At 46.4% G+C, this 25,657-nt stretch overlaps 1 protein-coding gene across 2 annotated transcripts in view; it reads left to right on the top strand.

Moving 5' to 3' along the window:
- Positions 1–25,657, top strand: part of CERS4 (ceramide synthase 4) — an 82,011-nt gene that overhangs the window by 32,646 nt on the left and 23,708 nt on the right. For both annotated transcript variants that reach the window (XM_060784740.2, XM_060784739.2), the window contains exon 2: positions 17,814–17,989. In XM_060784740.2, the coding sequence (XP_060640723.2) occupies positions 17,817–17,989 (173 nt within the window). In that variant the 5' untranslated portion in view covers positions 17,814–17,816. The remainder of the gene's footprint in view (positions 1–17,813; positions 17,990–25,657) is intronic.

The following is a 25,657-nucleotide window of genomic DNA, read 5'->3' on the forward strand; positions in this document are numbered from 1 at the left end:
GTGACATAGGTTTGCCATCATGGAACTAGTCCATACTTCAGGAAATAAAGCCCGACTGCTCATTGGAGGGAAGAATAGTAGAGGCCAAGATGAAGTACTTTGGCCACATCATGAGAAGAAAGGAAAGCTTAGAGAAGACAATGATGCTGGGGAAAATGGAAGGAAAAAGGAAGAGCGGCAGACTAAGGGCAAGATGGATGGATGGTATCCTTGAAGTGACTGGATTGACCTTGAAGGAGCTGGGGGTGGTGGCGACCGACAGGGAGTTCTGGCGTGGACTGGTCCATGAAGTCATGAAGAGTCGGAAACAACTCAACGAATGAACAACAACAAGCAATTTTAACTCCAGCCTTGGTTTCGTCAAGCCCCGCAGGTCCTTGCATGATGCCTTCTGCATACAAATTGAATGGGTTGGGTGAGAGTAAACAGCCCTGCCGTACTCCTTTCCCAATCTTGAACCTGTCTGTTGGTCCGTGGCCTGTTCTTAACTGTTGCTACTTGGTCGTTTTTTATACAGATACCTCAGGGACTTGGTCTCCCCATACCACCAAGAACTTGCCACAGTTTATTATGATCCACACAGTCCAAGGCTTTAGAATAATCATAAAACAGAAATAGATGTTTTTCTGAACTCCCTGCTTTCCTCCATTATTATTATTACTATACTGACACCAAAACACAGTATGACACAGCAAACGAGATATATATGCTGGATTTCATATCGTAAAATTATAAGTCAAGCACTTCTCAAGCGTATAGGACTGTGTGATGTATTTTCGAATGATGCGTGCAGATCCAAGTAAGGTGGCCTTTTGCAGTTGACAGATCATGATTTTGTCAATGTCTATTGTTTCCAAATGCTAGCTGAGATATTTTGGTATGGCACTCAGTTTTTGTTTTGTTTTTTTGTCGTGTCAGGAGCAACTTGAGAAACTGAAAGTCGCTTCTGTTGTGAGAGAATTGGCCATCTGCAAGGATGTTGCCCAGGGGACGCCCGGATGGTTTGATGTTTTTTATCCTTGTGATAGGCTTCTCTCATGTCCCCGCATGAGGATCTGGAGTTGATAGAGGGAGCTCATCCGTCTCTCCCCAGATTCGAACCTGCGACTTGTCGGTCTTCAGTCCTGCCGGCACAGGGGTTTAACCCACTGCGCCACCGGGGGCTCCATGGCACTCAGTGGCTGATGGCCACTGGGACCACCTGTATTGGTTTATGTCAGAGCCTTTGCAGTTCAATTTTGAGGTCCTGATAACGGCTGGGTTTTTCCTGTTGTTTTTGTCAATTTGACTGTCACCTGATATGGTGAAATTAATAAACTTTTTACTTTTCCACCATTGTGATGTATGGTGTATTTGTCAGTTTGGATTCAAAAGTCCCACAGTATTTTTGCGTGTTCATTTTCCACTCCCTTTGCAGGTTTATGATCCCACCAGTTCTTTACTTCAGGCATGTGGTAGTTGTGATCAGGGGCGGTTCGTCCATTACGCAAAGTAAGCAGTCGCAGTACACTTTTTTTTTGCCAGGGGCGCAGAGGCGCCTCTGTAAATGCCCCTTGACCGCCACTTGAGGAGCGCCCCCTCGGCTCACAACAGCCCTAGCAGTCCGGGGGAAGCCTCGGCAACCCATTACGCAAAGTAAGCATTTGCAGTATAGTTGATTTTTCCCAGGGGCACTCTTGAGGCGCTCTTGGGGGAAAATAGACCTTGACATATGCGAGTTGTAGTTACTGGGATGTATAGTTCACCTACAATCAAAGAGCATTCTGAACTCCACCAATGATGGGATTGAACCAAATATGGCACACAGAACTCCCACGACGAACAGAAAATATATATCAATGAGTGGTTGGGGGGGGGGGCAAAATACTGTTTGCTTACCATTGAAAATTACCTAGGGCCGCCTCTGGTTGTGATATAAGTATCAATGAACCATTTGGGCCACAGAGTTGTGCCTCTGTTTGTAGTCCGTCTGCGATTATCTTGCAGCAGCTGAGGATAGGATATGATCAATGGGTCATCAGCTGATTTATCAATCCTGGTCTTAATTGCCTTTGCTCTGATGGCTTGCTCCTGGGCTGCAAGAATCAGGCCTTCTGTCTCCTTCTTCCATCAGTGAGCCATAACCAGGTCTTCTCCTTGTCAACTTTCCCTTCCATTTGGTCAAGAAACTGCCCATGCAATACTCTGTTGTGCCAAATGTCAGCTCTGGTTTGTAGTTTTCTTGTACTGATTCTTTGTCTGCTGTGCTTTGAGAAGAAAAAATTGTCTTTCCTGCTTTATGTCGATTCCAAAGGAGAGATTTCCCCATGTGCTTGAGTGGGGCACCCTCCCTCCCTCCAAAGGCCCATTTCCCCGCAAAGGAAGCTTCATGATCCTCCAGCTCTTTCCCTTTTGGGAAATGTGAGTGTGGCTGAGAGGGAAGAGGAGGAGGAGGAGAGCATTGGCTGGAAGAGCACTTTGGCTTGGAGCCGCAAGGAAGGCACTTGTCATTCCAGGCAGGACAGCAGAGGAGAGGGAGGAGGAGGAGGAGGAGGAGGAGGAGTCCCTGGGAGAAGCTTCCAGGCCTTCCTTTCTCTTTTTATTCCTTTTTTCTTCTTTCTTTCTTTCTCTCTTTCTTTCTCCACAGCCTGTCTCTCCTTCTTCCTTTCCTCCTCCATTCTAGGATTGAAGGGCTCCCTCCCCTGCCTCCAAACAGTGACAAAAAGAGGAAGAAGGAGGCTGTGGTTTTAAACTTTGGTTCTGTCGTAATGGTTTTTCACTGGGATTTTTTGAATCCTCTAGATAGTTAATCCTGATTTTATGTTTGCATACTGGTGTACTTTAAATGGTAGGCTGATGCTTTTATGTTACATAGGGTTACAGCCTGTGTTGGATGGGGTTACACTCCCCCTGAAGACGCAGGTTCGCAGCTCGGTGGTGGCCGGGAGAGCTTTTGCACAGTTAAAACTCGTGCGCCAGCTGCGCCCGTACCTTGGGAAGTCGGACCTGGCTACGGTGCTCCACGCTCTTGTCACATCCCGAATAGATTACTGCTTGGGGTTGCCTTTGAAGACTGTTCGGAAATTGCAATTAGTCCAACGGGTGGCAGCTAGATTACTCACTAGAGCGCCATACAGGGAGCATACCACCCCCTGCTGTGCCAGCTCCACTGGCTGCCGATCCAATTCCGAGCACAATTCAAAGTGCTGGTCTTGACCTATAAAACCCTGTACGGCTCCGGTCCAGCGTACCTGTCCGAACGTATCTCCTTCTACGTCCCACCTCGGAGCTTAAGATCGTCTGGGGAGGCCCTGCTCACGGTCCCGCCATTGTCACAAACACGCTTGGCGGGGACGAGGGACAGGGCCTTCTCAGTGGTGGCCCCCCACCTGTGGAATTTGCTCCCCCGGGAATCATAGAATCATAGAATCAAAGAGTTGGAAGAGACCTCATGGGCCATCCAGTCCAACCCCCTGCCAAGAAGCAGGAATATTGCATTCAAATCACCCCTGACAGATGGCCATCCAGCCTCTGCTTAAAAGCTTCCAAAGAAGGAGCCTCCACCACACTCTGGGGCAGAGAGTTCCACTGCTGAACGGCTCTCACAGTCAGGAAGTTCTTTCTAATGTTCAGATGGAATCTCCTCTCTTGTAGTTTGAAGCCATTGTTCCGCGTCCTAGTCTCCAAGGAAGCAGAAAACAAGCTTGCTCCCTCCTCCCTGTGGCTTCCTCTCACATATTTATACATGGCTATCATATCTCCTCTCAGCCTTCTCTTCTTCAAGCTAAACATGCCCAGTTCCCTAAGCCGCTCCTCATAGGGCTTGTTCTCCAGACCCTTGATCATTTTAGTCGCCCTCCTCTGGACACATTCCAGCTTGTCAATTAGGTCATCGTCATCCCTCCTCACCTTTAGAAAAAAGGTTAAAACGTGGCTGTGGGACCAGGCCTTCGGGCAATCGGGTATTTATTATTTATCCTGTCAGTGCAACCAGTCGATTATATTACATTTCTAACAGAAAAAAGCAAAAATAACAGAAAAATACAAAATTTGTGAGTTTGGTAGTTGGTTAAATGTCCTTTGACCAGTATCTGGCCACTTGGAGTGCTTCTGGTGTTGCTGCAAGAAGGTCCTCCATGGTGCATGTGGCAGGGCTCAGGTTGCATTGCAGCAGGTGGTCAGTGGTTTGCTCCTCTCCACACTTGCATGTCGATGATTCCACTTTGTAGCCCCATTTCTGAAGGTTGGCTCTGCATTACGTGGTGCCAGAGCGCAGTCTGTTCAGCGCCTTCCAAGTCGCCCAGTCCTCTGTGTGCCCAGGGGGGAGTCTTTCATTTGGTATCAGCCATTAGTTGAGGTTCTGGGTTTGAGCCTGCCACTTTTGGACTCTCGCTTGCTGAGGTGTTCCGGCGAGTGTCCCTGTAGATCAGTGGTTCTCAACCTTCCTAATGCTGTGACCCCTTAATACGACTCCTCATGTTGTGGTGACCCCCAACCATACGTTTTGCTACTGCTATGAAATGTAATGTAAATATGTGATTTGCAGGTATTATCATTCACTGGACCAAATTTTGCACAGATGCCTGATATACCCAAATTTGAATACTGGTGGGGTTGGGGGGGGGGATTGATTTTGTTATTTGGGAGTTGTAGTTGCTGGGATTTATAGTTAGCCTACAATCAAAGGGCATTCTGAACCTCACCAACAATAGAATGGGGCCAAACTTCCCACATAGAACCCACATGAACAACGGAAAATACTATGTTTTCTGATGCTCCTTGGCGACCCCTCTGACACCCCTGCGTGACCCCCCCAGTGGTCGCGACCCCCAGGTTGAGAAACACTGGTCTAATGGCTTCTGCCTTTCTAAAATGGAGTCTGAGTCTCGAATAGTCCCAGATCTGATTACTTGATCTGCAGCCTTTCTCATAACATGGAGTAAGGAAAACTGGATATCAATATATACATATGCAATACAGTAAGCAACCATCAATTATAATTTATAGTCTAAATTCAGCTGATACTGTGATCCCACTGTATTTCCTGGGAAGCTATATATAAAACAGATTTCTAACTTTGCATTAAAGGTGATTCAATCCATCATAGAAGTCTGACTCTGTATTAAAAATGATTAAATCAACAATTAATTATCATATTTAAATAGTATCAGAACCATCAATTATAATTAATAGTCTAAATTCAGCTGATTCTGTGGTCCCACTGTATTTCCTGGGAAGCTATATATAAAACAGATTTCTAACTTTGTATTAAAGGTGATTCAATCCATCATTAATTATCATTACTTAATTGTAATTTAATTTAAATTGATTAAAATCAGAACCATCAATTATAATGTATAGTTTTGAAACCAATTAATTCAAATACAAATAATTATTCTGGTGCAAATCCAATTACACAACATTGGTCATACAAATTCAAACCTAAGCAGTTTTATCTGGAAAAGTATGAATCAGTAACTTTCCACATGCAAGGTCCTATTGCATGCAATAAGGGTGATCACCTGGCTTCTTTGCCAATCCATATTTCTGGAGAAAATAAAACCAGAGTATGATGATGGAGAGCTATTAAATTTAAACAGAGGCTGGATGGCCATCCGTAAGGGGTGATTTGAATGCAATATTCCTGCTTCTTGGCAGAATACGGTTGGACTGGATGGCCCATGACTGTGAGAGCTGTTCAGCAGTGGAACTCTCTGCCCCAGAGTGAGGTGGAGGCTCCTTCTTTGGAAGCTTTTAAACAGAGGCTGGATGGCCATCTTTCAGGGGTGCTTTGAATGCAATATTCCTGCTTCTTGGCAGAATGGGGTTGGACTGGATGGCCCATGACTGTGAGAGCTGTTCAGCAGTGGAACTCTCTGCCCCGGAGTGTGGTGGAGGCTCCTTCTTTGGAAGCTTTTAAACAGAGGCTGGATGGCCATCTGTCAAGGGTGCTTTGAATGCAATATTCCTGCTTCTTGGTAGAATAGGGTTGGACTGGATGGCCCATGACTGTGAGAGCTGTTCAGCAGTGGAACTCTCTGCCCCAGAGTGAGGTGGAGGCTCCTTCTTTGGAAGCTTTTAAACAGAGGCTGGATGGCCATCTTTCAGGGGTGCTTTGAATGCAATATTCCTGCTTCTTGGCAGAATACGGTTGGACTGGATGGCCCATGACTGTGAGAGCTGTTCAGCAGTGGAACTCTCTGCCCCGGAGTGTGGTGGAGGCTCCTTCTTTGGAAGCTTTTAAACAGAGGCTGGATGGCCATCTGTCAGGGGTGCTTTGAATGCAATATTCCTGCTTCTTGGCAGTGGGTTGGACTGGATGGCTCATGAAGTCTCTTCCAACTCTTTGATTCTATGATTCTATGACTATGACTAAATCAGTGTTTCTCAACCTTCCTAATGCCGCGACCCCTTAATCCAGTTCCTCGTGTTGTGGTGACCCCCAACCATAACAATATTTTTGTTGCTACTTCATACAGTAATTTTGCTGCTGTTCTGAATCGTCATGTAATACCAGATATACAGGATTTATTTTCATTCACTGGACCAAATTTGGCACAAATACCCAATACGCCCAAATTTGAATGCCAGTTGGGTTGGGAGGGGACTGAATTTATCATTTGGGAGTTGTAGTTGCTGTAATTTATAGTTTACCTACAACCAAAGAGTACTCTGAACTCCACCAACTATGGAATTGAACCAAACTTGGCACACAGAACTCTCATAACCAACCGAAAATACTGGAAGGATTTGGTGGGCATTGACCTTGAGTTCTGGAGTTGTAGTTCACCTAAATCCAGAGAGCACAGTAGACTCAAACCATGATAGACCTGGGACCTGGACCGCACTTGGCATGAATACTCAATATGCCTGAATGTGAATGTAGAGTTTGGGGGAAAATAGACCTTGACATTTGGGAGTTGTCGTTGCTGGAATTTATAGTTCACCTACAATCAAAGAGCATTCTGAAACCCACAAACAATAGAATTGTGCCAAACTTCCCACACAGAACCCCCATGACCAACAGAAAACAATATGGTGTTTTCTGATGGTCTTTGGTGACCTCCCTGACACCCCCTCGCGACCCCCCCAGGGGTCCCGACCCCCAGGTTGAGAAACGCTGCTGTAGATCTTAGAAAACTATTTCTAGATTTAAGTCGTTCACATGCTGGCTGATACCCAAACAGGGGATGAGCTGGAGATGTCTCTGCCTTGGTCCTTTCACTATTGGCTGCTACTTCCCGGAGGATGTCAGGTGGTGCAATACTGGCTAAGCCAGGGGTCCTCAAACTTTTTAAACAGAGGGCCAGGTCACAGTCCCTCAAACTGCTGGAGGGCCGGATTATAATTTGAAAAAAAAAAAAACCATGAATGAATTCCTATGCACACTGCACATATCTTATTTATAATACAAAACACTTAAATACAATACAGTAATTAAAATTAAGAACAATTTTAACAAATATAAACGTATTAGTATTCAATGGGAAGTGTGGGCCTGCTTTTGGCTTATGAGATAGGATTGTTGTTGTTGTGTGCTCTTAAGTCATTTCAGACTTAGGTTGACCTTGAGCGAGGGCCCGGAAAATGACCTTGGAGGGCCATACCTGGCCCCTGGGCCTTAGTTTGAGGACCCCTGGGCTAAGCAGTGTAATTTCTCCAGTGGTGTAGGGCGCAGACACCCCGTGATAATGCGGCATGTCTCATTAAGAGCCACATCCACTGTTTTAGTGTGGTGAGATGTGTTCCACACTGGGCATGCATACTCAGCAGCAGAGTAGCACAGCGCAAGGGCAGATATCTTCACTGTATCTGGTTGTGATCCCCAGGTTGTGCCAGTGAGCTTTCGTATGATATTGTTTCTAGCACCCACTTTTTGCTTGATGTTCAGGCAGTGCTTCTTGTAGGTCAGATCACGGTCCAGAGTGACTCCCAGGTACTTGGGTGTGCTGCAATGCTCCAGTGGGATTCCTTCCCAGGTGATCTTCAGAGCTCGGGATGCTTGTCTGTTCTTGAGATGAAAGGCACATGTCTGTGTTTTAGATGGGTTGGGGATCAGTTGGTTTTCCCTGTAATAGGCAGTGAGAGCACCTAAAGCTTCGGAGAGCTTCTGTTCTACCATCTCAAAGCTCCCTGCTTGAGCGGTAATGGCACGATCATCAGCATAGATGAAGCTCTCTGTCCCTTCTGGCAGTGGCTGGTCATTTGTGTAGATGTTGAACATGGATGGAGCAAGCACGCTCCCCTGAGGCAGGCTGTTCTTCTGTTTCCGCCCTCTGCTTCTCTGGCCCTGGAACCCAACAAAAAAGCTCCTGTTTGTAGCAGGTTTCCTATGAGGCGGGTAAGGTGGTAGTCCTTTGTGATATTATACATTTTTCTCAGGAGGAGGCGGTGGTTCACAGTATCATAGGCTGCTGACAGGTCTACGAAGACAGCTCCTGTGATCTGCTGCAATCAGGTTAAAGGACAATTGATAATGTTTGACTATGGCATGGAAGAGGATTTGGATAAGTTAAGCGGAGTATTCATTAGTAGATGGCTAGCTAAACAGGCACCAGACGGGCAATAGCTAATCAGAGTGTAAGTATGCTGCTTTAATCTTTATTAATTAATTGCTAATTGTTATATTTGTTATTCTGTATTCGGTATTTTATGATGCGGCGCCCTACACCACTGGAGAAATTACACTGCTTAGCCAGCATTGCACCACCTGACATCTGACGGGAAGTAGCAGCCAATAGTGAAAGGACCAAGGCAGAGACATCTCCAGCTCATCCCCTGTTTGGGTATCAGCCAGCATGCCAACGACTTAAATCTAGACATAGTTTTCTAAGATCTACAGAGATACTCGCTGGAACACCTCAGCAAGCGAGAGTCCAAAAGTGGCAGGCCCAAACCCAGCACCTCAACCAATGGCTGATACCAGATGAGAGACTCCCTCCTGGGCACACAGAAGACTGGGCGACTTGGAAGGCACTGAACAGACTGCGTTCTGGCAGCACGAGATGCAGAGCCAACCTCAAGAAATGGGGCTACAAAGTGGAATCCTCGACATGTGAGTGTGGAGAAGAGCAAACCACTGACTAACTGCTGCAATGCAACCTGAGCCCTGCCACATGCACAATGGAGGACCTTCTTGAAGCAACACCGGAAGCACTCCAAGTGGCCAGATACTGGTCAAAGGACATTTAACCAACTACCAAACTCACAAGTTGTGTCTTTTTCTGTCTGTTTGCTTTGTTCTGTTAGAAATGTAATATATAATGGACTGGTTGCTCTGACACGACAAATAAATATTGAATTATTGCCAATTGTGAGCCGCCCGGAATCCCCCCAAGGGTTGAGAAGGACTGGGTAGAAATGTTCGAAATAAATAAATATAAATATAAATATGCTAAGCTGCTTTGAATCTCCTGCAGGAGAGATACAACCAGATACCAATACATATAATAATGATGATGATGATGATGATGATGATGATGATGATGATGATTATGATGGATCCATAGCCACTTGGAGTCTTCAAAAGGCTAAATGGCCAGGGCTGGATGGATTCACAGCACAATTTTGCAAGGAAAGAATAACAATCCTTTCCCAGGAAGGCAGCCCAGGAGTTTCCCAAAAGGGTTTTGGGAGAGCACAGAAGGAAGGCCAGTGATCCAAAAGCAGTGCCAGCCATGTCCCCGAACCAGAGCGAGTGCAAAGGGAGGGAGGGTGGTTGTGTTGGCAAGGGAAGGCCCAGCATTCCAGTTAGGCAGGGAGGAATGCTGCTTGGCCCCCCTGCTGCCAGCGATGCCATTGCAATGCTGCATTGGCTTCTCTCACTGCCAGAAAGTGTGACTCACCCTTCGGCCGCTCAAAGGCAAGAGGAACCCTATCCGGATCCCGTGGCAAAGGAGGAGCTACGCCCTGTTCTGTTCCCAAACCCGTGCCCAGCAGCTGCATCCCAGGCAAGGCCAGAGAATGCTAGCCTTGGAAGAGACCCCAGAGGACATACAGTCCAACTCACTTCTACCATCATGCAGGAAAGGCACCACCCAAGCCCTCCTGAAAGATGGCCACCCAGCCTCTGCTTAATAATGATGATAACAACAACACAACCATAGTATCCTAGCCTTGGAAGTGTCTCTCAGAGGCCACACAGTCCAACCCGCTTCTGCCATCGTGCAGGAAAGGTACCATCCAAGCCCTCCTGACAGATGGACATCCAGCCTCTGCTTAATAATAATAATAACAACAATAATAACAATAATAATAATATTCTAGATTTGGAAGGGACCCCCGAGTCTATCCAATCCAACCTCTGTTTAACAACAATAACAACACAACCATAGTATTCTAGCCTTGGAAATGCCTCCCAGAGGCCACACAGTCCAACCCCCTTCTGCCATCGTGCAGGAAAGGCACCACCCAAGCCCTCCTGAAAGATGGCCACCCAGCCTCTGCTTAATAATAATAATAACAACAACAACAATAATAATAATAATAATAATAGTATCCTAGATTTGGAAGGGACCCCCGAGTCTATCCATTCCAACCTCTGTTTAACATCAACAATAACAACACAACCATAGTATTCTAGCCTTGGAAGTGTCTCCCAGAGGCCACACAGTCCAACCCCCTTCTGCCATCGTGCAGGAAAGGTACCACCCAAGCCCTCCTGACAGATGGCCATCCAGCCTCTGCTTAATAATAATAATAATAATAATAATAATAATAATAATAATAATATCCTAGATTTGGAAGGGACCCCCGAGTCTATCCAGTCCAACCTCTGTTTAACAACAACAATAACAACACAACCCTAGTATCCTAGCCTTGGAAGTGTCTCCCAGAGGCCACACAGTCCAACCCCCTTCTGCCATCATGCAGGAAAGGTACCACCCAAGCTCTCCTGACAGATGGACATCCAACCTCTGCTTAATAATAATAATAATAATAGTAATAATAATAATAATAATAGTATCCTAGATTTGGAAGGGACCCCCGAGTCTATCCATTCCAACCTCTGTTTAACATCAACAATAACAACACAACCATAGTATCCTAGCCTTGGAAGTGTCTCCCAGAGGCCACACAGTCCAACCCCCTTCTGCCATCATGCAGGAAAGGTACCACCCAAGCCCTCCTGACAGATAGCCATTCAGCCTCTGCTTAATAATAATAATAATAGTATCCTAGAGTTGGAAGGGACCCCTGAGTCTATCCAGTCCAACCTCTGTTTAACAACAACAATAACAACAACACAATCATAGTATCCTAGCCTTGGAAGGAATCCCCAGAGGCTATCCAGTCCAACCCCCTTCTGCTGTCATGCAGGAAAGGTACCATCCAAGCCCTCCAGCCTCTGCTTAATAATTATAATAATAATACAAACAAGGTATTCTAGAGTTGGGAGGCCATCCAGTCCTGCCATTATGCAGGAAAGGAACCATCCAAGTCTTCCTGACAGATGGCCATCCAACCTCTGTTAATAATAATAATAATAATAATAATAATACTAATGCTAATAATAATAGAGGCATAGCCGCTTTGAGGCTCCTTCGGGAAAGATAAAACGGGGTATAAATAAGTAGAATAAGTACAAGAATCATTATTACCTCTAAGGCAGCATTTCTCAACCTGGAGGTCGGGACCCCTGGGGGGGGGGGTGTTACAAGGGGGTTCCAGAGGGATCGCCAAAGACCATCAGAAAACACAGTATTTTCTGTTGGTCATGAGGGTTCTGTGTGGAAAGTTTGGCCCAATTCTATTGTTGGTGGGGATCAGAATGCTCTTAGATTGTAGGCGAACTACAAATCCCAGCAACTACAAGTCTTAAACATCAATGTCTATTTTTCCCAAACCCCACCGGTGTTCATATTTGGGCATATGGAATATTCGTGCCAAGTTTGGTCCAGATCCATCATTGTTTGAGTCCACAGTGCTCTCTGGATGTAGGTGAACTACAACTCTAAAACTCAAAGTCAATGCCCACCAAACCCTTCCAGTATTTTCTGTTGCTCACGGAAGGTCTGTGTGTCAAGTTTGGTTCAATTTCATTGTTGGTGGAGTTCAGAAAGCTCTTTCATTGTAGGTGAACTATAAATCCCAGCAACTACAACTACCAAGTGACAAAATCGATACCCCCCCCCCCCCCGCCCCCAATATCAAGTATTTGTCCCAAATTTGGTCCGGTAAATGAAAACCCATCGTGCATATCAGATATTACATGATATTTATTTTTTATTTATCGTGTCATTACAACCAGTCGATTATATTACATTTCTAACAGAACAAAGCAAAAAAAAAAAACAGACAAAATATGAAAATTGTGAGTTTGGTAGTTCATTAAATGTCCTTTGATCAGTATCTGGCCACTTGGAGTGCTTCTGGTGTTGCTGCAAGAAGGTCCTCCATGGTGCATGTGGCAGGGCTCAGGTTGCATTGCAGCAGGTGGTCAGTGGTTTGCTCTTCTCCACACTCGCATGTCGAGGATTCCACTTTGTAGCCCCATTTCTTGAGGTTGGCTCTGCATCTCGTGGTGCCAGAGCGCAGTCTATTCAGCGCCTTCCAAGTCGCCCAGTTCTCTGTGTGCCCAGGGGGGAGTCTCTCATTGGGTATCAACCATTGGTTGAGGTTCTGGGTTTGGGCCTGCCACTTTTGGACTCTTGCTTGCTGAGTTGTTCTGGCGAGTGTCTCTGTAGATCTTAGAAAACTATTTCTTGATTTAAGTCGTTGACGTGCTGGCTGATACCCAAACGGGATGAGCTGGAGATATCTCTGCCTTGGTCCTTTCACTATTGGCTGCTACTTCCGGCGGAAGACAGGTGGTGCAATACCGGCTAAGCAGGGAGCTTTGAGATGGTAGAACAGAAGCTTTCCGAATCTCTAGGTGCTCTCACTGCCTATTACAGGGAAAACCAGCTGATCCCCAACCCATCTAAAACACAGACATGTGCCTATCATCTCAAGAACAGAGAAGCATCCCGAGCTCTGAAGATCACCTGGGAAGGAATCCCACTGGAGCATTGCAGCGCACCCAAATACCTGGGAGTCACTCTGGACCGTGCTCTGACCTACAAGAAGCACTGCCTGAACATCAAGCAAAAAGTGGGTGCTAGAAACAATATCATACGAAAGCTGACTGGCACAACCTGGGGATCACAACCAGATACAGTGAAGACATCTGCCCTTGCGCTGTGCTACTCTGCTGCTGAGTATGCATGCCCAGTGTGGAACACATCTCACCACGCTAAAACAGTGGATGTGGCTCTTAATGAGACATGCCGCATTATCACGGGGTGCCTGCGCCCTACACCACTGGAGAAATTACATATTACATGATGATTCATTACAGTAGTAAAATTACAGTTATGAAGTAGCAACGAAAATAATGTTATGATTGGGGGCCACCACAACATGAGGAACGGTATTCAGGGGTTGCGGCATTCAGAGGATTGAGAAACATTGCCCTAAGGCAGTGGTTCTTAACCTGTGTGTCTCCAGATGTTTAGGCCTTCAACTCCCAGAAATCCTAACAGCTGGTAAACCGGCTGGGATTTCTGGGAGATGTAGGCCAAAAAACATGGGGACCCACACACACTGTTGACCCTGCAAAAAGGTCTCTTCCAAAATGAGGGCAAGCGCATTGCTTTTGCTGCCAGACTTGGGAGGAGGAGAGATCGATAGGATGCAAGCCCTGCCTGCGCTTCCACATCTCTTGCCGCCTCCGGCTACAAATGAAGGGCGGAAAGCAGGCATGTGCCTCCTCCCGTGCTCATGAAAGGCAGATTTGGGAGGGAAGAGATGCCCAGAGGCCACGGAGGCAGATCCACACAGACATGACTGTGGCATGCCCAGGCAAGGAGCCTCACTTGGCCCAGTTAGGCATTCTCACCTGGAAGAACCATCAATTGCCCTGTGTCTGGCGGAGTGAAGCTCTGGAAGCCATGAATGGCCTCCCCTCTTCAAACACTGGGCCTGTTTACTCTGCAGGAGAGAAGGTTTCAATATTCAAAAGGAGGTAGCAGGAAAGAGGAGTAAGCAGCCTTGCTCTCTGCAGCCCTGGAGGCTAGGACTCCATGCAACCATGGGTTTTAATGGCAGGGAAGAAGGGAGATGGGCCAAAGCTAACAAAATGAAGATCAACAGTGACACATGCAAGATACTCCACTTTGGCAGGAAAAACGAAATGCAAAGATACAGAATGGGGGGTGCCTGGCTTGAGAGCAGTACGTGTAAAAAAGATCTTGGAGTCCTCGTGGACAACAAGTTAAACATGAGCCAACAATGTGATGTGGCGGCAAAAAAAGCCAATGGGATTTTGGCCTGCATCAATAGGAGCATAGTGTCTAGATCTAGGGAAGTCATGCTACCCCTCTATTCCGCTTTGGTTAGTCCACACCTGGAATATTGTGTCCAATTCTGGGCACCACAATTCAAGAGAGATATTGACAAGCTGGAATGTGTCCAGAGGAGAGCGACTAAAATGATCAAGGGTCTGGAGAACAAGCCCTATGAGGAGCGGCTTAAGGAGCTGGGCATGTTTAGCCTGAAGAAGAGAAGGCTGAGAGGGGATATGATAGCCATGTATAAATATGTGAGAGGAAGCCACAGGGAGGAGGGAGCAAGCTTGTTTTCTGCTTCCTTGGAGACTAGGACGCGGAACAATGGCTTCAAACTACAAGAGAGGAGATTCCATCTGAACATGAGGAAGAACTTCCTGACTGTGAGAGCCGTTCAGCAGTGGAACTCTCTGCCCCGGAGTGTGGTGGAGGCTCCTTCTTTGGAAGCTTTTAAACAGAGGCTGGATGGCCATCTGTCAGGGGTGATTTGAATGCAATATTCCTGCTTCTTGGCAGGGGGTTGGACTGGATGGCCCATGAGGTCTCTTCCAACTCTTTGATTCTATGATTCTATGAGATGCCATGGAACATTATGAGACCAAACTTCCTGATTTTAAGAACAATTCAACAGTGGAAGCCCCTTCCTTGGAGGCTTTGATACAGAGGCTGGGTGGCTCTTTTGGGAGGGGTTTGATGGCAGGTGGGGGGGGGGGGTGGTCTGGATGTCACCTGGGGGTCCCTTCTAACGCTATGATTCTATTATTATTTTTAGTAGTAGTAGTAGTAGTAGTAGTAGTCAGAGGTGACCCTAGGTAATTTTCAACGGTAAGCAAACAGTATTTTGGCACACGCACACCCCCAACCAATCATTGCTATGGAGCAGGAACAAGAGGGGCTAGGCGAGGCTCAAGGGCCCGGCCCCTTCGGGAAGAGGATCGCCCGTCAGTGAGGCAAGGAAGCCAAGGCTCCCCCCGGAGTGCTAGAGCTGTTGTGAGCCGAGGAGTCGCTCTTCAAGTGGCGGTGGGGGCATTTACAGAGGCGCCTCTGCGCCCCTGGCAAAAAAAAGTGTACCGCAACCGCTTACTTTGCGTAATGGACGAGCCACCCCTGGTAGTAGTAGTAGTATTTTTACTTTTCAGCCCATTGATTATGTTTTAGTGGAAACAGAAGAACGGCCTCCCTCAAGGGAGCGTACTTACTCCATTCATGTTCAACATCTACACAAATGACCAGCCACTGCCAGAAGGGACAGAGAGTTTCATCTATGCTGATGATCGTGCCATTACCTTTCAAGCAGGGAGCTTTGAGATGGTTGAACCGAAGCTCTCCGAAGCTCTAGGTGCTCTTACTGTCTATTACAGGGAAAACCAGCTGATCCCTAATCCATCTAAAACATAGATATGTGCTTTTCACCTTAAGAACAGACAAGCATCCTGAGCTCTGAGGATTACCTGGGAAGGAATCCCACTGGAGCATTGCAGCACACCCAAATACCTGGGAGTCACTCTGGACTGTGCTCTGACCTACAAGAAGCACTGCCTGAATATCAAGCAAAACGTGGGTGCTAGAAACAATATCATACGAAAGCTAACTAGCACAACCTGGGGATCACAACCAGACACAGTGAAGACATCTGCCCTTGCGCTATGCTACTGCTGCTGAATACGCATGCCCAGTGTGGAACACATCTCACCACACTAAAACAGTGGATGTGGCTCTTAATGAGACATTCTGCATTATCACGGGGTGTCTGCGCCCTACACCACTGGAGAAACTACACTGTCTAGCCGGTATTGCACCACCTGATGTCCACCGGGAAGTAGCAGCCAATAGTGAAAGGACCAAGGCAGAGACATCTCCAGCTCATCCTGTTTGGGTATCAGCCAGCATGTCAACGACTTAAATCAAAAAATAGTTTTCTAAGATCTACAGAGACACTTGCTGGAACACCCCAGCAAGCGAGAGTCCAAAAGTGGCAGGCTCAAACTCAGAACCTCAATCAATGGCTGATACCAAATGAGAGGCTCCCCACTGGGCACACAAAAAATTGGGCGACTTGGAAGGCACTGAACAGACTGCGCTCTGGCACCACGAGATGCAGAGCCAACCTTCAGAAATGGGGCTACAAAGTGGAATCCACAACATGCGCGTGCGGAGAAGAGCAAACCACTGACCACTGCTGCAATGCAACCTGAGCCCTGCCACATGCACAATGGAGGACCTTCTTGCAGCAACACCAGCGGCACTACAAGTGGCCAGATACTGGTCAAGGGACATTTGATCAACTACCAAGCTTGCAAACTTTGTGTTTTGTCTGTTTGTTTGTTTTGTTAAAAATGTAATACAACTGTCTGATTGCTCCTGACACGATAAATAAATAAATAGCCCATGGATTGCTTTTATGATGTATTGTGTTATTGTGATGTGTTTATTTATTGTTTTTGATATTTTGATTTGGTTTTTTGGTTTTACTGTATTGCACTGTGTTTTTAATCTGTGGTTTTTCTTTTTGGACTTGTCCCTTTGTAAGCCGCCCCGAGTCCCCTCAGGGAGATGGAGGCGGGGTATAAAAATAAAGTTATTATTGGTATTACGATTATTATTGATTGATGATGCTTTTCTTACCTGGCAGGAGGGGACTGGTCTAGATGTTCCCTGGGGGTCCCAAATCTATGATTCTAGATCAGGCATGGGCAAACTTACAACTCCCACAATTCCTAACATATTATTTTATGTATTGTCGAAGGCTTTCGTGGCTGGAATCACTAAGTTCTTGTGGGTTTTTTCGGGCTATAGGGCCATGTTCTAGAGGCATTTCTCCTGACGTTTCGCCTGCATCTATGGCAAGCATCCTCAGAGGTAGTGAGGTCTGTTGGAAATAGGACAATGGGTTTATATATCTGTGGAATGGCTGGGGTGGGGCAAAGAGCTCTTCTCTGCTAGAGCTAGGTGTGAATGTTTCAACTGACCACCTTCATTAGAGAAACCGTCTAATGAAATAAAATCTTATTTTATTTTTATAATATTATTTTAAATATAATTATCACTATATTATTATTATTATATTGTCATATTTTTATTGTTATATATTCTTTTGAGGATAATATTTTTAAAATATTTCATTGTTATTATATTGCTGTATATAAGGGCTTTGACAATCTGTTCCTCAGCTTTCGCTTGAATCACAACATCTCTATTCGCTTTCATTCATATCTATTTCAAGCACGAGTCAACCAGCGTACCATTCAATGACCATGTTTGTCTCTCACATTAGACGCCACATGGAATGAATCATCATCATAATAATCATCATTATTACCAGCTATTAGGAGTGGGAGTTAAAGTCCAAAACACCCAGAGGGGGGCTGAAGTGTGCCCATGCCTGTTCTGTATATCTTCTAGGGTGTGCTTTCCCTCCCTGGCAGAAGGGGCCTGGTCTGGTCTGGATGCCCCCTGAGTGCCCCCTCCTGACTGTTTCTCCCTCCTTTTCTGCTCTCTGCGCTACAGGCGATGTCCCTCCCGCTGACAGACTGGCTGTGGCGGCACGAGTTCTGGCTCCCACCGGGCATCACCTGGGAGGACATGCGGGAGACGGAGGAGGTGCGCTACCCACAGCCCCGGCACCTACTGCTCAGCCTCCCGCTGGCCCTCCTCCTCGTCGGCCTCCGCTTTCTCTTCGAAAGGTCAGTCAGCTCCCCTTGACCCTGGCCTGGGCAACCAAACCATTGGGTGGGCAGCTGCCTCCTCTTTCTGAATGCCACCTAGTGGCTGTTGGAGGCATTGGCGACATTGGTTGTCATAGTCACTCATGCCATGCGACTCTCAGATCACCGGTCCTGACATAGAGCACATAATAATAATAATAATAATAATAATAATAATAATAAGAAGAAGAAGAAGAAGAAGAAGAAGAAGAATCTTTATTTATAACCAGTCAGTCGCAAGGCCGAACAGGGCATAGGGTTACAGCCTGTGTTGGATGGGGTCGCACTCCCCCTGAAGACGCAGGTTCGCAGCTTGGGTGTGATCCTGTACTCATCGCTGAGCCTGGAACCCCAGGTTTCGGAGGTGACCAGGGGAGCATTTGCACAGCTTAGGCTTGTGCGCCAGCTGCGCCCGTACCTTGGGAAGTCTGACTTGGCCACGGTAGTCCACGCTCTGGTTACATCCCGTTTAGACTACTGCAACGCTCTCTACGTGGGGTTGCCTTTGAAGACGGCTCGGAAGCTTCAATTAGTCCAACGCTCGGCAGCCATGATGTTAACAGGAGCGGAGCGCAGGGAGCATACAACCACCCTGTTGCGCCAACTCCACTGGCTACCGATTTGCTACCGGGCTCAATTCAAAGTGCTGGCGTTGGCCTTTAAAGCCCTAAACGGTTCCGGCCCAAGCTACCTATTCGACCGCATCTCTGCCTATGAACCCACCAGGACTTAGAGATCTTCCGGGGAGGCCCTGCTCTCGATCCCGCCTGCTTCACAGGCACAGCTGGCGGGGACGAGAGATGGGGCCTTCTCGGTGGTGGCTCCTCGGCTGTGGAACACCCTCCCTACCGACATTAGACTAGCACCATCTCTGATGGTATTCCGAAAAAAGGTGAAGACCTGGCTATTCGAGCAGGCGTTCGAACAATGAGTGCAATGATTGGTTAATGAATACTGGAATGGATCATTGGATGACGAATCTGGATCATGTTTTGATGATGAGATGATAGTGAATGGCTATTGTAGTAATTGTTAATTGTTTATTGTTATTAATTATGCAACTCTATTAAGTTGATAACTGCTTTTATACTGTAATTATTGAATTTTGTTGTCTCTTGTTGTTGTGAACCGCTGTGAGTCGCCTTCGGGCTGAGAACAGCGGTATATAAGCAAGGTAAATAAAATAAATAAATAACCCACCTCCATCTCCCCAAAGGGGACTCGGGGCAGCTAACACGAGGCCAACCCCAAAATAATACAACATAATTAGACAAAAAATAACAGGAAAAAACATCATAACAATATATGTAAAAACAACAGATAAAATAAACAATATCAAACGATATAGTAAAATCAAACACAGAGGGTGGGGCAGATGTATGAGATAAAATGTTAAAAGCTTAAAACCCTGGGCGAGTTAGGAATAAGAAGTACATTTATGAGAGAGGAACTCGAGAAGAAGGAGCAGTGGAGTTTGGCCTTTATAGGGAAACAGGGGAAGATACTTTATTGAGGGGACAAGTGTAGATGGAAATAGACAAATGGGTTGAGTGGTCACACTCCAAAGTGCCAAGTTTTTAAAGCCTTCTTAAAGGCTGCTTAAAGGAGCCTCCGGTGGCACAGTGGGTTAAAGCACTGAGCTGCTGAGCTTGTTGATCGAAAGGTTGCAGGTTCGATTCCGGGGAGCGGCGTGAGCTTCCGCTGTCAGCCCTAGCTTCTGCCAACCTAGCCGTTCAAAAACATGCAAATGTGAGTAGATCAATAGGTACCGCTCTGGTGGGAAGGTAACGGCGCTCCATGCAGTCATGCCGGCCACATGACCTTGGAGGTGTCTACGGACAACGCTGGCTCTTCGGCTTAGAAATGGAGATGAGCACTACACCCCAGAGTCAGACATGACTGGACTTAATGTCAGGGGACTACTTTTTTAAAGACTGCTAGGATAGCCCCTAATCTCCCCAGGTAACAAGTTCCAAAGGCAGGGGCCACAGCGGAGAAGGCCCTCTCCCTCGTACCCACAAGTCGATCTTGTGATAGTGGAAGATACGAGAGGAGGGCCTCTCCAGAAGATCGAAGGGATCGTATAGGTTTGTGGTAGGAAATGCAGTCACAAAGGTAGGTGGGTCCCAAACTGTTTAGGGCTTTATAGGTGATGACCGGCACCTTGAATTGGGATTGGAAGATGAACGGCAGCCAGTGGAGCTCCTTAAACATGGAAGTTGACCGCTCCCTGTAATTTGCCCCGGTTAGAAGTCTGGTTGCCGAGCGCTGGACTAATGGAAGTTTCTGGGCCGTCTTCAAGGGAAGCCCCAAATTGGGAAGGTAGAGTGCATTGCAGTAGTCCAGTCTAGAGGTAACTAAGGCATGGGCCACCCTGGTCAAGTCAGACTTCGCGAGGTATGGTTGCAGCTAGTGCACGAGTTTTAATTGTGCGAAGACCCTCCCGGCCACCGCCGACACCTGCGCATCAAGCGTCAGCGCTGAGTCCAGGAGGACCCCAAGCTGCGGACCTGTGCCTTCAGGGGGAGTGCAACCCCGTCAAGCCCAGGTTGCCACCCTATACCCCAGTCAGGCATACGACTGACCTGGAGGACCTCTGTCTTGTCGGGATTGATCTTCAGCTTGTTCGCCCTCATCCAGATCGACACAGCAGCCAGGCACTAATCCAGCATCCGAGGGGCTTCCTTGGATTCAGGTGGAAAAGAGTAGTGGAGTTGGGCATCATCTGCGTAGAGGTGACACCCGACTCCAAACCTCTGGATGACCTCTCCCAGCTGTTTCATATAGATGTTAAAAAGCATTGGGGACAGAATGGAACCTTTCGGGACCCCACAGGTCAATGGCCAGGGGTCCGAGCAGGTGTCGCCCAGCGGGAACGACTCTCCAGAAAGGACTGAAGCCACAGTAAAACCGTGCCCCCAAGTCCCATCCTGGAGAGTTGGCTCAGAAGGATACCATGGTCGATGGTATCAAAAGCCACTGAGATGTCCAAGAGAACCAGCAGGGTCACACTCCTCCTGTCCAGTTCCCCACCAAGGCGACCAAAGCCATCTCGGTGATGTGCCCAGGCCTTAAACCAGACTGCGATCGGTCTAGAAAATCTGTATCATCTAGGCATCCCTGGAGCTGCGAGGCGACCACCTGCTCCAGCACCTTGCCCAAAAAAGGGAGGTTGGAGATTGGTCTGTAATTATTAAGCATGGAAGGGTCAAGGGATGTCTTTTTCAGTAATGGTTTTACCACCGCCTGCTTAAGGCAGGACGGGAATTTCCCTTGGCCCAATGATGCATTTATGATGGAAACAAACCAAGCTGATGGCCAAAAGGGAGGACAGGATGCTGTCAGGACACATGAACCAGCCATAAAAATAAATGGCCTTTGGCGTGAGAAGGTGGGCTCTATATGTGGGAAAGGGCAGGCACCAGGGCATTGTCGTTAAGGCCCTATCAAGAGGGGAAGTAGGGCGACACTCTTGGATTCTAACCAAATTGTGACGGTCCTTTCCTCCAAATTGTGAATGTCCTTTGCTCCAAATTGTATAAGTCTATTGCTCTAAATTGTGAAAGTAATTTCCTCCAAATTGGGAAGATCCTTTGCTCCAAATTGTGAAAGTTCTTTGCTCCAAATTGGGAAGGTCCTTTGCTCCAAATTGTGATAATCCTTTGCTCCAAATTGGGAAGCCCCTTTCCTCCAAATTGGGAAGATCCTTTGCTCCAAATTGAGAAGCCCCTTTGCTCCAAATTATATTATGTCCTTTGCTCCAAATTGGGAAGGTCCTTTGCTCCAAATTATATTATGTCCTTTGCTCCAAATTATATTATGTCCTTTACTCCAAATTGGGAAGGTCCTTTGCTCCAAATTGGGAAGGTCCTTTGCTCCAAATTGGGAAGGTCCTTTGCTCCAAATTGAGAAGGTCCTTTGCTCCAATTGGGAAAGTCCTTTGCTCCAAATTGAGACGGTCCTTTGCTCCAAATTGAGAAGGTCTTTTGCTCCAAATTGAGAAGGTCTTTTGCTCCAAATTGGGAAGGTCCTTTGTTCCAAATTGGGAAGGTCCTTTGTTCCAAATTGAGAAGGTCCTTTGCTCCAAATTGAGAAGGTCCTTTGCTCCAAATTGTGAAGGTCCTTTGCTCCAAATTGGGAAGGTCTTTTGCTCCAAATTGGGAAGGTCCTTTGTTCCAAATTGGGAAGGTCCTTTGCTCCAAATTGGGAAGGTCCTTTGCTCCAAATTGAGAAGGTCCTTTGCTCCAAATTGGGAAGGTCCTTTGCTCCAAATTGAGAAGGTTCTTTGCTCCAAATTGGGAAGGTCCTTTGCTCCAAATTGAGAAGGTCCTTTGCTCCAAATTGAGAAGGTCCTTTGCTCCAAATTGGGAAGCTCCTTTGCTCCAAATTGGGAAGGTCCTTTGCTCCAAATTGAGAAGATAGCATACATCTTTATTGTTCAGAATACAAGAGTCTCGCACTAGAATCGAAGCTGCGAGTTGGGGTGAGCTCCTGCTGTCAGCCGTAGCTTCTGCCAACCTAGTAGTGTGAAACCATGCAGTGCAAATAGATCAAGACAGACCACCTCGGCGGGAAAGGTAAAAAAAGGCGCCTCATGCAGATATGCTGCTATACAATCAGAGATGTCTATGGACAACAGGCTCCTTGGCATTGAAAAATGGGAGAAGAGCACCTCCCCATGGCCGCGTTGAGCATCACCTCCAGACGACGGAGATGAAATGGGAGGCCTTACCTTTGTCCATATACTGTACGTCATTGTTCACTGTATAAAAGGCATTGAATGTTTGCCTTATATATATAATGCACTCTGAGTCCCTCCAGGGAGATAAAGCGGAATATAAAGTTTATTATTATTATTACTACTACTACTACTATTAGCATTACCGCCCTGTCTCTATAGGACTTTCCCTACAGTTTTATCAATCACTCAATACATCTCCTGCCTGCCCTTTCCCACAGACCAGAGCCCACCTTCTCGCTCCTCAGGACCATTGACTTTTATGGTTGGTTCATGTGTCCTCCCAGCATCCTACCCTCTCTCTTTCGGCCATTGGCCATGTGCTCTATGCAGGACCGGGGAGCTCATAGTTGCAGGGCATGAGTGATCATGATAGTTGTGCAGGGTTTCCCCCTGCAGAAGATCACCCGCTATGCAAGGCAATGTTTGTTCCTGTGTTATCAGTGTCATTTCCTAATTGGTTCTAACATAAAAAACATAGGAAAAGTTCATTACCACTGCAAAATAATTATAATAATCTATATATATAAAAAAATGCTCTGTGCATAATGAGTTCCTTAAAAACAAAAGAACCAATGAACGAAATCACACCAAATTTGGCAACAAAATGTCTCACAACACAAAGAGTGACCATCACTCAAAAAGTTATGATTTTGTCATTTGGGAGTTGTAGATCCTGGGATTTATAGTTCGACTACAATCAAAGAGCATTCTGAACGCCATCAATGATGGAATTGAACCAAACGTGGCACACAGAACTCCCAACAGAAAACACTAGAAGGGTTTCATGGGCATTGACATTGAGTTTGGGAGTTGTAGTTCACCTACATCTAGAGAACACTGTGGACTCAAACAATGATGGATCTGGACCAAACTTGGCACAAGCACTCAATATGCCCAAATATGAACACAGATGGAGTTTGGGGAAAATAGACCTTGACATTTGGGAGTTGTAGTCACTGGGATTCACAGTTCACCTACAATCAAAGAGCATTCTGAACCCCACGAACATCAGAATCGGGGGCAAACTTCCCACACAGAATTCCCATGACCAACAGAAAACACTTAAGGCCATCCAATCTAACTCCCTTTATCAGGGCAAGAAAATGTAAACAAAGACCTCCTGACAAAGAGCCATCCAGCCATCGATATAGATAGATGGATGGATAGATAGATAGATAGATATGATTCACACATACAGAGACATAGTATCATAGATTTGAAAGGGACCCTTAAAGAAGGATAATAATATTTTCCATGTTCCAGACTAGGCAAACCAGACAATCTCCACATCAACACTGACAAAGAAACAACAAAAAATACTGTTTACCCACAAGCATAAAGAAATTACATATATTAGAAACCAGCACTTTCTCATTCCCTTTATTTTCCAGATCAACAGACTGGGCCACAGCAACGCGTAGCAGGGGACAGCTAGTATAATATATAATACCTCTAATATCTCATGCTATTGGGAAGAGCCTTATATTCAGAGACAAACCCCAGACACTTCGGCCTCAAGAGCGCTGAACTAAATATATAATAATATAAAATTATAATAGCATTATGTCACATGGTATTTGGTTCCTGGGTGATCAATGTCATTTCCTAATTGGGTCTATCATAAAAGCATGGGAAAAAATAAATTATTTTACTGATACAAAAACAGTACGTCACAGCAAACGAGATATTATTATTATTATTATTATTATTATTATTATTCTCCTGCTTCTCCTTGTAACTTGCACCCTCTAAGGTCCAGGAATACAAAAAAAGCCTTATTTGCCCTGGGATTGCCCTAAATCGGAAGTGACTCGAGGGCCCAACCGCACGGCTTTCTTAGCGCATGGCTGGGTGTTCACAGATGGGGCTTTGTGGCATTGCGATGGACGAGAACAGGGCCCATTGTGGGAAACAAGAGCCATTGTTGGGCCACTTCATAGACAATTGACCGCAGAGCAGGCACCGCTCTCTCTCTCTTTCTCTCTCTCCCTCTCTGCATTGTTTTTAATTAGGTGTCGCTTGTTAGTAGGATGTCTGTAACTCCCGGATATATCTCGATATAGTATCCTAGATTCGGAAGTGGCCCCCAAAGGCCATCCAGTCCAGCCCTGTCCTTAACTAGGAGTTTTTTGTGACTTGGATGTGTGTAACTCAGGGACAGCCTGTGTGTGTATATGTATATCCATGTATATGAGAGATAGATGTAATATTTTATTTATTTATTTATTTGGGGTTCTTGTACCCCGCCCTTCTCACCCCGAAGGGGACCCAGGGCGGCTTACAGCTGCAAGGCGCCCTTAGACGCCTGCCACACAAAACAATCATCACAAAAGTACAGCAATACAAATTCCCACAATTCATCATTATCCAATAAAATCAATAAAATGATAAAATCAATAAAACAATACAAACCTAGATCTTCCTCCTACCCATCAGTGTACATTAACTCAAAGATCTGTTTTTGGTTCCATTTCGACAATCCTGCTGATCTTACACATCTGATTGTCTTATTTGGTTGTCTTATCTAATTGCCTGGTTGCCCAAAGGCCTGGTTCCACAGCCATGTCTTCACCCTCCTCCTGAAGGAGAGGAGGGTTGGTGCTGTTCTGATTTCCCCCGGGAGTGAATTCCACAGGTGGGGGGCCACCACTGAGAAGGCCCTGCTTCTCGTCCCCACCAGCCTCACTTGTGAGAGTGGTGGGGTCGAGAGCAGGGCCTCCCCAGATGATCTCAAACTCCGAGGTGGGACATAGAGGGAGATACGTTCGGACAGATACACTGGACCAGAACCGTATAGGGTTTTGTAGGTTAAGACCAGCACCTTGAATTGTGCTCGGAATTGAACCAGCAGCCAGTGGAGCTGGCACAACAGGGGGGTGGTATGCTCCCTGTATGTCGCTCCAGTG

Source organism: Anolis sagrei, chromosome X (assembly GCF_037176765.1).
Source record: "Anolis sagrei isolate rAnoSag1 chromosome X, rAnoSag1.mat, whole genome shotgun sequence".
In the NCBI taxonomy this organism is placed as follows: domain Eukaryota; kingdom Metazoa; phylum Chordata; class Lepidosauria; order Squamata; family Dactyloidae; genus Anolis; species Anolis sagrei.